Source organism: Phyllobates terribilis, unplaced genomic scaffold (assembly GCF_046119375.1).
Source record: "Phyllobates terribilis strain yellow unplaced genomic scaffold, ASM4611937v1 Scaffold_4__5_contigs__length_816908805, whole genome shotgun sequence".
In the NCBI taxonomy this organism is placed as follows: Eukaryota; Metazoa; Chordata; class Amphibia; order Anura; family Dendrobatidae; genus Phyllobates; species Phyllobates terribilis.
This window is the reverse complement of record NW_027362764.1, coordinates 664981354-664994018: the sequence shown is the minus strand read 5'-3', so window position 1 is coordinate 664994018 and position 12665 is coordinate 664981354. Positions and strand designations below refer to the sequence as shown.

Below are 12665 nucleotides of genomic sequence, written 5' to 3'. Positions count from 1 at the left end.
CACAGAGTATCGCGAGAACCTGGCTGCAGTGACGAGCGGTGACGTAATTTAAGGTCATCACAGGTCACAAGCGGCAATTCTCAATGTAAACTCTGTGTGAGCCACCCTGTGAACTGCAGTAACCTTACTGTAAGGTCACATGAGTTCATAGCAGCTGGTTCTCATGCTGTGCAGCACCAGTGCTGGACTGTTGAGCGACCATGAGTCCAGCACTCAACAGTCCAGCACAGCTCACAGCTGTCTGTTTAGCCTTTACTGGTTATTAAAAAGGGGGACACAAAAAACATTTATATGGGGTCCTTCCCTATTTTTAATAACCAGCAAATGCTAAACACAGCTGTGGAGCTGATCTTAATAGGCTGGGAAAGGGCCATCGATATTGGCCCACTCTCAGACTAATAACACCAGCCCTCGGCCGCCCCAGAAATGGCGCATCCATTAGATGCGCCAATTCTGGCGCTTTCCCTGGTGCATTGGCAAGCGGGGTAATAGTTTGTGGTTGATGTCAGCTTTGTAATGTCAGCTTGATCTCAAGCCCAGAGGTAAGTAATGGAGAGGTGTCTATCGGACACCCCCATTACTAACCCAATAAGTTAAAAGAAAAAAATTTGCACACAGGAAAAAAAACATTTTATTTCAATAAAGACGCCCCCACACATTCCCTGGTTTACTCATTTATTAATAAAAAAAAAAAATGTCTGCAGATCCGACGACATCCAACTAGGTGCCACGCCGTCCGATTTTTCTCACGGGCGATCAGGTCAGTAATGTGTGAGCAGTTACTGCTAGAACGAGACTGTAGAGGTTATGCGAGGTCATTTTTCACGGGCGATGACGTTACGTCCGTAAGAAATTACTGCGAGTCATGTTATCAGTAAAGACATAATCCAGTATAATCATAAATATAAAGATGTAGTTGGAATATTGGACCAACAGTCATGCCTCGATCAGTTATATTGTGGCGAATAAAAAGGCTAATAATCCAGCATAGGCGCGTCTATGTATAGTGGGAACCATGTTGGCTGCTTCTGTGTCTCGGTCACATTATCAAGTCATATGAAAGAAGTGTAATGTAGTACAATAAACTCCAGTACTGTGTAAGGCATGAAAGTTCTCATCTATTTCCAGAGTTGTCGCTACAGGGGCTGCAAAAGTAGCAGTGGCATCTGGGCCCAATGGCCTCCATTTCATCATATGGTGTACTGGAAAATGGGGAAACCAATCCAAGTGAAGTAAAATAAAAATAAAAATATCCCGCAATTGCACAATAGTTTTTTAGGCTTTGTTTTTTCGGCATCAATTCTGCAGTAAAAATCACCTGGAAATATGATTCTCCAGATCAGTATGATTTATTTTGTATTATATTATATTATTTTTCAGAAATTTCGTAAAAACAGGAACAACAATTTTTTGCCTGCGTCGCCATTTTCCAAAACTCACAACATTTTTATTTTTCGTAGTGCCTTGATGATTTTGTTACTTTTTTGGGGTACATATGACATTGCTTGTTTTTTTTTTTTATTCTTAAGACAACCAATCACCTGCAATTCTGGCATTTCGATTTTTGTATTTACAGATCATGTTTAATTTTGTACTTTGATTGGAGTTTACTGGACACTGTGATACTAAATATCTGTCTTTTTGTTTTCAGTTTTTGTTACCTGTGGAAAAGGGGGCGATTCAAAAAAATTTTTGTCCCCTTTTTAAAAAAGTTCTTTCCACTTTGACAAAGTGATCCTGTGATTCTCTAATCACTTCTACTATATACAGCAATACCATACCTCCTTTTTGCTACATGCAGTACTATGATTCCCAACCACAGACTGGACATCACTGAAGTGATCATATGAATGGCACAGGGGGCGTTCACTCGGCCCCTGGCAGTCATAGTAACCCATTGGCTCCCTGCAATTGCGTCGCAGGGAAGCAGATGGCCACCCGAAGTAACGTGTGGGCTGGATCACGACATTTTAAGAGGTTAACAGCAGTAAACCGTGGGCACTCTGATCATTAGTGTTAGAGACAGATGTTTGTTATATGACATAGCTGGCATCTGCCCTTTGTGGGAGCGGGCTCTAGTTCTGAGCTTGCTCCAAAGTCTGTGATATGCTCCATGTTGAATATATTTATCATGGTGCATTAAAGGGTTAAATGCATCAATACAAAAAGGTCGGGTTCTTTTATTGTGACTCTGTACATCTGTTGTTTCCTGAAACAATATACTATTGTGACTGTACACGTGTTTCCTGAAACAATTGAAAGTTGGAGTCTATAAAAAAAAAAAAAAAAAGCTGTGTGAAAATGGCAACATTTCTATTTATTTTTAATACTGATTATTTTTTTTTTACATCTCAATGCCAAAAAAATTAAATATACTTTACACAAAATCCTAATTTTAAACAAAGTAATATTCTGATGGCTTTCCCTTTAATTTAGCCGGTCCTCCTGTTTGATCGTGTAGGCTGAATTGTATTATTAGATGTAAACCAGGCATATGTGAACTTTTTTTCTTTTTCACCTGCTTGTTTTTCTTACTAGGCAAATGCAGATGGCTACAGGATTTACGGAGATATATAAAAAAAAAAATAAAAAAAACCCCGTGCTAATGTGATAATCATATTTGAGAGTGCTGAAAGGTTATTGAGAGGAGCGTGAAGGTGCAGTGTGTATACACGTGTCCTCTCTTGCCTCCATATGTTCTATATTCCTACTGTTTACACTGATCATGGCCTGTACTGCAGCTCCTCCAAGTGGCCTGGAAAACCAGGTCACCAGCTAATGGCTGTCACCCAACACCGCCAGCATTATTATCCGCAGTGCTCCAGCAAAAGAGGCAGATCGTTCCCAAGGCTCGGAGGTTTGGAGGCCAGGATGCATTAAGTAATGCATTGATTGAAAAGCACTTTGCTCCAGGGCATCCGGTGTATGTCCTTTGCTGGAGATGGCTATTTCTCTGAATATTCTAGTATTTGGAGGGTCCACACATGTCCTCGGCGAGCGCCTGACTGTCACAGCACAGATGGTGTGCTCCAAACAATATTGGCCAGTAATCTGTTTGTGCCCTAGAAGATTAACGAGGTCCTGGTTTTGCAGGAGCTGCTGATATTTTTACTAAATGAAATGTCTGCATGGTTTTCTGCTCCCGAGCCGTCGCTCCTCGTTGGCTGAAGAGCTCACACGTAGAAGATCCAGTCTGACGCTGCATCCCAAAAGTAAAAGAGAAACTTCTTTTTTTTTTTTTTTTTTTTTTTTTCCCCTTCTCTCCGCTGTGTCAGGAATGCCAAGACAATTGGGGCAGATTTTTACCTTCTGACAGTATAAGCCAAACCCTGTCTAGGAAGTAACTGATTAAATTGCTGCAGTCATGTGAGCGGCCAGGGATCTTCACTCTCGTCACAGAATGCATTGTGGCCTGGCTCAATAGACAAAAATCTATTTGTATCATCGGATGAGAACTGACAAGCTGGAGGAGCTTTAAAGGAAAGGGTTATATATATTTTTTTTTTTATACTTGAATGCAATGATCCTCTAGGACAATCCGCTCTAATGGATTCGAAGGACTTTGACCTCCAGGATGACTACAAGTCACCTTTCAATTTTGACTGCGGAGTCAATAGGAATTATCTCTTTCTTTCGCCTCATCTGAGTAACACTCCTCCGGATTCACCAACTCGTTTTGGCACGGGTAACTTCTTATTCCTTCTCTTTGCCTATAAAGATGCCGGGAGCAATGTCTGGATTCGTGTGCCATATTATATAGCTTCAGGCGGTGACCTCTGTGATGTTCTTGGACCCTTTGTGCCATATATGTAGGATATCCAGAAAAATGTCTCCCCGCGTGATCACTTTTAGATATCAATAGTTCTAATATCCTATAGATATATGAACCTGTTTCTGACTGGTATGAACTATAACAGAAATCTAAAGTATATCCATTTAACTAGTAGTTGGTATGGTATAGGTTTCTGCTCTACTTTGAAAACCTATGAACGGCTTCTCTGGGGCTCAGCACAGACCTCCAGCAGTAGAGATGGTGCATGAAACATCTAGGATACCTTCATATGCCTTTTGATTTTCTGAAAAGGTATATGGAGAGAATTGTTTTTTTTCACCTGAGGAGCCATGCAGCCTCGGGCACTACCCTACAGACTCGGGCCCTACCATATAGGCTCGATGTCATGGTTCAGAAACCCTTACACTATATTTATATCGGATCACTTTGAACAATTTTGGCATATACATCAGGAAAGCTCCAGGCACATATTTTACCCTTTATTCGCCCAATGAAGGTCAAAAGTGCCCTTTTGGCTTCCTCTAAGTATGGTATGCAGTGATGTACATTTTTTTTAACATTGGGGCTAATGGGTGACACATGGAGTGGCATTTGTCAGCGTTGTTTGCGGATACTCCGTAAGTATGCCTCTGACATATTGCTCTGATGTGTTGAGCCTTAGGCCGGTTTCACATGCCCAACTTTCACTTTTCAAGTGTGGACTGTCCGGTCCGGACTGGGGACTGGTCTCCTGACCCCGAGCTCAGCCGCCTCGTATATGCTTAGGAGGCTGTTGAGTTCCGGTCAGGAGACCCCCGGCCAGGCGGGACATCATAGTCTGTACTTAGACTGCGCAAGTCAGATGTGCTAAACCGGCCTTAGACAGAGGTTCAAACTTAAGGAAACCATTTAACAGCAGCCACAAATATTCATCTATACAAACTTCAGATTTACGTGAAAGTTTTTTTTTTTTTATGTTTTGGGGCTTCTTGAATACACAGATTTGTTTGCTTTAGGCCTCATTCAGACATCAGTTTTTTTGATGTCTGTGAAACACAACCCAAGTTTCTTCTCTGTGAAATAAGTGATGAAAATTGCTAATGAAAGGTTTCTCCACCTTCTCCGATCAGTCAGTGAAATACAGGCAGCACACGGATGGCATTTGAATGCTGTCAGATTTTTTTTTTTGTTCCACACTGACCCATAGACTTGCATTACCAATTTTGATCCAACGCTCGGATCCATATCTGACATGTCTCTGCAATATTACACAGACCACTCTGTCCGAGGAAAATATCTGACATGTGAACTGTGATAGGTACGTGTGCTGTCCATAAAAATGTATAGCACTCATATGTGAAAAACTGACGTGTGAATGAGGCCTTCGGCTTATATTTTGTATTTGTGGATTTATTTTAAGTATATATTGATAAGATATAAATGCATTAGTCAGGTACAAGGAATGGGTTAATCCGTAGTTACTTCATGCTTATTTCTTACTATGGATTCTTGCTTTAAACGTTGCTACGTGATGAGATTATTCTGGGTCACTGCATTTGCATTTCTTAATTACGTTGGCCTCAATTATAACATGGTTGGTCAATGATTAACACAGAAAACCTGTTTTCTTAATAGATGTGCAATGAGGAGTCTGCAAACACAATGGCAACACTGCAGATTGTGATCACTTGTAGCTTTGGAAATATCTTGAGTAATTTTGTGGACTGAGTGGTCTGCACCAAAACATGGACATGTGAATAGCCCTATAATCTATAATGGATGCTAGTTCTATCCACATGGATAGAAGTCGTACATGGAAAAACTGAATGAGGCCTAAAACCGGATTCACACATCTGTGTTTTGCAGTCCGAGCACGGACCATGATACGTGGAAAGGCTGCAGGTCTCCTGACCCAAACTCAACGGCTCCATATATAGTCTGAGACACTTGAGTTTGGGTCAGGAGAAGTGGGGTCTAAGGGGTAATGATTCTCCTTGCGGAGAGTGCCAAGCCTGGCATGTCAGAGTGAGGAGACTTATAAGCCATGCAATGCTCCTCTGGGAAATTAAATATGCCAATTGTCTCTTCAGAGAGGAAGAGGACTATAACGAAGACACAAATGTGTGAATCCAGCCCTAATGGCATAATCTGTCTGCGGTTTGCTCCAGGAATTCATAATGAAATTGCGGCCTCTGGGGATTTTATTTTTTCTGTATAATTCCTGACTGTCTGCACAAGGCGGTATCCAGTTTGTCTTCAGCTGCCGCTTATTTTATGGTAGGATAGACTATGTTTGGAATTACTGAATGGTTACTACTTATGTTTTTATTTATCAGCTATATAATGAGTGATAACCTGGCCGTAGATCTAGTTTATCTTTTAGTATTTTTTTTTCCTTATATCCTAAAAAAATATATAGCTTTTCCTTCCGAATCTGGATATCTTGCAAATTAAATAAGAATTTGTGGGATTCTCTAACTATGGAAAGAATAAGTTCATTTTATAAATGTTCGTATATACTTTTTTTATTTTTGGTTTGTGTATATAAAATTGTGGGAAATGTTTTGTGGACCCTATTGGCACAGAGAAAACTTCTGTATATGCCCCATTCCAATGCAATAAAGCTACATATATGTAGTAATTTATTTATTTTTTTTCTATATCTATAGATCCTTTAAAACCTGAACCCATCCCAGAGGGAGAAGATGCAGCTGCTACAGTAACGGACGCCTTGTCTGAGGAGGAACAGGAAAAATTACGACAAGAGCTTGAGAAGGTAAAATATGGGTGAATCTATTTATCCACGATCCAATGCTGCCATTTATCATGGGGAAAAGAGGGGACCAACCACAAAAATGAAACACTTATAATGCTATTTCACCCTCCCAAGATGGTGGTTTCTAGAAAGTTTTGTTTTTTTTAATCATCACTTTTAACTCCTTAAAGAAGCACTCAAAGTTTTTATCCTCTTAACATATTGCAGTCATCATATTATATAGCACTGTGTACTTTCTACCCAGTTAATTCTTCTCTTTTTTTCTCTGCTCAATGTAGAAACAGGAAGACTCTCTTCTCTGTAAAAATCATTCTCTTCCCATGCAGGGAAAATTGTCCTCCTGTTTCTACATAGAGCTTAGAAGGATTCAGCTAGTCAGTTTTTAATCACTTGATGTTATAGACCTAATGGAAAAGAGAAGAATTAACTAGGTAGATGGACAAAATGAGCAATTGTGTTTATATAATATGATGACTGCAATATATTAAGAGGATAAAAATTTTGATGGGAGGAGGAGTGCTTCTTAAAGACCTAGTCCAGTGAAGATGCCTTATTTATCCACCTGGAATGGATGCTCCACTTGGGATCACACAACGCATGATTAACAGTGGCATTTAAGTAGTTAAACAGCAATAATGGGAGCCAGCTGTATTACACTGCCAGCACCTGCCCTGTGGGAAGTGGACTCCTTTCCTGACTGAGCCCTTTCCCATGATTTCACATTTCTAAGTAAAAGAAACACTATTTTTACATTCGGATGGAATTTTGAAGGCTGCAGCCAATCGGCTACTGTTGATTGGCTGCAGTAGTCACATGACTTGGTCTCTGTCAGGAGACAGTTGGGAGACACAGGACTGAGAGCAGAAGAGTGGCCCTGGTCTGGGAAGCAAGATTTTTTTTTTTCATTTTATGCAATACCCAGAGGCTATTGATCAGGGATTGTCCAGAATGTTTTAGGTCTGTAGGGATTTCAGGATCTGGATATGAAAAAAAAAAAAAAAATTGTATTCACCAGAAGAAAGCAGATAACTTTCACGATTCATCATGGACTATTTTGGAAACAGTCTTAGTTGCAAGGTGTTCTCCAGCCACCTACTAACCTATAGTGGGGTCCATTTATCAGTATGTTTTGTCTATATAATGCCTCTTATGTCGCCTTGTTCCAGGTAGAGGAAGAGATCCAAACACTCAGCCAAGTGCTGGCTGCAAAGGAGCGGAATCTAGCAGAAATCAAAAGGAAACTTGGAGTCACCCCATTGGCGGAGCTGAAGCAAAATATTTCTAAAGGATTGCAGGATGTGGCCTCCACCAATGTGTAAGTTCTTCACAATGTACTATCTCTCAAGTTAACCAACGACGTTCTACAGAATGTGAGCCAGAATCTATCGTGAGCTCATCATCTGCTTGTAACACTGCTGGATATTATACTTGTTAATAGACTCCGTTCTCTTAAAGCGATTATTCAATGATTTATTGTACTACCTTAAAGGAAAAAATTCTGCAAAACCTATGAAAGTATTTGTGACGCGCCCCCTGGGACATATTCCTTTTTGAGGGGAATACCCGGCACCGGATCAGATGGGGGGGGTTGTAGTCTCCGAGCGGCTGTGACCCGGTCCCGTGCCCAGGGCGTCAAGCTAAGTGTTATGTGGCAGCTTTACAGATGTTACTAAAGTTCTTTTGTGTCGACTACGCCACCCGTTGTGATGCGGTCACTGTGGCCGCCGCTGCTGCAGGGTCCGCTGAGGCTGATAGTGGATGCGCAGCTTGGTGGGATAACCCCCAACGGGAGGGGTATAGCCTCAGAGGGGACAGGCGCAGAGGATGGGGGTTGTGGTGGTGCGGTGCAGCCGGCAATGAAGACAGACTCGGGTTGTGCAGTTAAGGGTGTTTACTTACTGCTGATGTTCCGGTCACTCCAGCTGCTAGTGACCACCCGAGCCGTGCTGCGTCCACCAGGTCCTGGATCCAGCCAACCCCCAAACAAGTCCGGAGCGTGGCCCTGAGCTCTCCCTCTGTCCTTTCTTCAGCCGTCCCCACCAGTGATTCACCTAGGTCCAGCTCCCTTGGGCCTTCTTTTGGGACACCCTTGGCCCTGGGTTCCCTGACCCTTCATGTGGTGTGCCTTCGGGGTGAATGTAGTGGGTGACCGTGACAGACACTGCCCACGGTCTCCGGTCTCTGGCTGGGGAATGTCTTTGCCCCCACCAGCTTGGGTTCCGGTACCCTGATGCTGACTCCTCACCCGGTGTTCTAATTTGGGTTCTTGGGTCCCTTCAGTCTTCCCCCTCTGGGTCTTTCTCTTTCTTTCTCCTCTCTCTCTCTCTCCAGGGCTGCTGTTTCCTTCTCTCTCCTCTCCAACTGACTTGTTCTCAGCGTCTGACCCTGATCTAAGTTGGTGCCCTCCTTATATATCCCTCTATGTGTGAGCTCAGGTGACCAGCACCCAATGAGCTCCTATCACTACCCAGACTGCTCCCCCTATCTGCCCCTACACTACATGGGATGTACCACCCCCCTCCCACTCCAGCCAGGAACAGGCTCGGTTGTACCTGCACATTTCTAAGTGGGAGTACCGTCGGCCTGCTCCTCTGAAATGGGATGTATGTAGTGCATGCAGTCTATCTGAGCTCAGTTCCACACTCCTTCCTTACCCGGGAGTGGAATATCACACCTCTGGGTTGAGGTGCAATACCCCTGTAGCAGCCGAATCCTCAGGGTGCTACATTTGCAGTCTTATTTTTTTAACTACAAAGTGAAAAACTAAAAAAGGTTGCATAAATAAGAGTTTTTAATGAAACAGAGAACAGCCCAGGGTTCCCATCTGTGCAGAAACTGGTATTTTTTTGATATCCATATATTGAACCTCCCCTCTATTTTGTCCAGTATACATTTTATCTGTTGATTTTTGAAAAAGTTGTCCAGAAAGAAGAAACTCTGTGTTGCCAACCCTGCTTACGTGCAGTATGTAAATTGTACGGACCGGAGGGTGTCTCATCATTGTGATCAGCGTTGTCCCGGTCCCTTCAAAGCCGCCTCTTCTAAGTGCATGTAAGTGGATGACTTCTCTCCGTCATCCATGTAGGTCTCAAAGTCTCGCACCTACTGACTGTTCAATAGGCTCAGTGATGCGCGCCTGCCCAGTGGAATTGCCGAGCTGCGCAGGCGCTCCTCACTTTCAACACTACATGGATGACTGAGAGACGTCATCCACTTAAGAGGCAGCGTTTGAAGGGACCGGGGCGGCGCTGGTGACAGGTTCCCTTTTACTGCCTGTATATAGAAAAGCAACTGTTCAGCAGTAGCTAACTTTCCTGTAATCTGGTTTTCATGAGATAAACCGAACACCATATTTCATTGCATTGGTACCTGATATTGCTTTTATGTTTAGAGTACAGCCAGTGTTTTTCTCATCTCATAAGGTGGCGACATGCCATCACTTTGTGATCAGGGGAGGCAGTGGTGGACAAAAATAATATATATGGGCCTTTGTAACCCAGTAGCTCATCATAATGCAAAATTTCACCTGCTTTGGAGATGGTAGTGGCCCCCTTAACTCTTGGGCCCCTGTGTGACTACACAGATTGCACCAATGATATGTCCGCCACTGGGTGGAGGTCTGATCACTAGACCCCCCCCCCACCCCCACACACACACACACACACACACACACACACACACACACACACACACACACACACACATACACATACACATACACATACACACATACACATACACATACACACACATACACACACATACACACACATACACACACATACACACACACACACACACACACACACACTGATCTGAAAGAAAGGTTTACCGCTGTGTCTCCTTCCATTTGTTTCCTAACCTAGCAGCGCTCCCAGCCTCCCTTTTTGTGCAGCTGATATGAGAGGATGGTGCTGCACAGCAGGTTAGTGGCTGTAAACCAGCACTGTGTCCTTTCACTGGTGGGCATCTCAGAAGGTGGACCCATACCAATTACAAAGTGTTGATGGTATATCCTAGCAATATATCATCATATTATCACTTCAAGACCGGTTTCACACGTTGTATATTTCCGGTACCGGAAAAAAACGGGTCCGCAGATATCCATGTCCCATGTGTGTGGCAACCGTGTGCCGCATCAGGATCACACGGACCGGCGCCTGGGAATCAGTGTACAGTTAGCGTTGTTCCCAAGCGCCGGATGCTGAATGCTGCCCTCATTATGGTTCCCTGCCGGCGCTGCGATCAGCACCAGCAGGGACAATGATGAGGGTAGTAGTAGTCTGCTCGACGCTGTGTCCTGGTGTAAAAATAAGAATAAAATAATAAAATCCTTATCAACTGTCTTGAGATGTCCCTCGCTGTAATCCTCTGACCGGTGAAGCTGGGGAGAATGAGCCGATCCAGCAAGCGGGGCCCTGCACTGAGCTCAGGAGCGGTGTCCTGTCACTCGCTGAGCGCAGCTCCAGGGCCTGGGCTGAAGCGGCTCCTTCTCCTCTGCTGATCGGTTGCATGGATTACAGCAGGGGACACTTCGGTGAGTATATGGATTTTATTTTTTTAATCTTAGTTTTACAAGTGGACACTGCGGGAGAAGACTACTACTACCCTCATCATTGTCCCTGCTGGTGCTGATCGCAGCACCGGCTGGAACCATGATGAGGGAAGCGTTCAGAAACCGGCTCTTGGGAATAGCGGTAACTGTATACGGATTCCCAGGCACCGGTCCATGTCACACTGATACACGGATGTCATCCATGTGTGTTCAGCGTGAGACACTTTTGCGGAACGTGCATCCGGAAAAAATGGACATGTCAGCGTGTGGAGCACATGGACACACACTGTCCATGGAAACACACTAACACACGCAGACCCATTCAAATCTATGGGTCTGCACATATGTCAATGTCTCAAGTACATGTGGAAACTGTCACCACACGTACTGGAAACACGGATGTGTGAAAGAACCCGAAGAGTGTCACCTTAAGGTTTCGCCAGTGTTTTTTTATTTTTTTTATTTAACGCCACTGCCATTTTTAAATGCTGTTTTTTCTTCTTTCTTTTTTTTTAAACTAAATCTAGGCGTGGATCCATCAGGAAGGAGAAGTAAAAGTCCTTTCCTTTATAATTCCAATTCCTTTTGAATCCACTTCTGACTTTCTCTTAAAAACTGCATGAAAAACTCCTACAAAAACTGCAGCTTTTTTTTTCTTCCCCAAAATGCTGCACATGACTTTGATTTCACTGTTTAATACATCAGATGGTTCTGGTACATTTCCAGTCGGAGTCTCATCAGCACTGTGTGACGGCAGTAATTGGCTAATAAGCTTGTGTGCTCACCATGTCGCATCAGCTGGTCATTCCTCTGATTAGCCGGGAGCTCGGAAACATCCCTGATCTTTTGTGTCCTGTCCCCTGGAGTTCTTCTCATAGAAGCACATGGGATTTATGTCCAACAATGAGCAGCTGAGCAAAAGTCCACAAAATAGTGAGAAAATATTTCTATATTAAACCTATTAAAAAAAACTTCCAAAATACAATCCTGTATCCTCCAACATTTCATAATTTCTCAATCTGAGAACATGATGCAGTTTTGTAAGGCTCATCCGCTCAGCCTTCACTATTGTGCAATGGGGCAAAAAATGTTTTTACTGGGAAATAATACTACTTTTTTTGTCTGTACAGTAATTACAAGTGAAATGTTATTTGTTTCACTTGTAATTATTATATGGACACAAATGGCATAAAAAATCCACTAGAGATGTGACGGCTGCATATTGGCAGATCTGAAAACACACAAAGGTTCATTTAGACGTCAGTGATTTTTTTTTTTTTTTTTTTTTTTGTACGCAACAAAAAGGTCTGATTTTCATCATGTTTAGGATCATATTTTCATTTGTCAGTTTTTACCACCAGTGTTTTTTTTATTTTTATTTTGCATACAAGAAGTTTTCTCAAGCTTCCCCCTATCAAACAAACCTGAAAATTGAACATTAGATGGATGGCATCTTGTTCCTGTCTAATTTATATTTATTTTTTTCACAAACCCATAGACTTGCATTGAGCTTGATTCGTGACTTGGATCAATATAGGACATGATTCAGTATTTCATGTGGA

The 12665-nt window shown here is 42.8% G+C and overlaps 1 protein-coding gene across 4 annotated transcripts in view; it reads left to right on the top strand.

Moving 5' to 3' along the window:
• Positions 1-12665, top strand: part of TPD52 (tumor protein D52) — a 258486-nt gene that overhangs the window by 83905 nt on the left and 161916 nt on the right. The window contains exons 1-3 of one of the 4 annotated variants that reach the window (XM_073679488.1): positions 3281-3685; positions 6442-6548; positions 7715-7863. In XM_073679488.1, coding sequence (XP_073535589.1) covers positions 3547-3685; positions 6442-6548; positions 7715-7863 — 395 coding nt within the window. In that variant the 5' untranslated portion in view covers positions 3281-3546. Of the gene's footprint in view, positions 1-3280; positions 3686-6441; positions 6549-7714; positions 7864-12665 lie in introns of those variants that run through there. The other 3 variants (XM_073679483.1, XM_073679485.1, XM_073679486.1) reach the window with 3 other exon arrangements.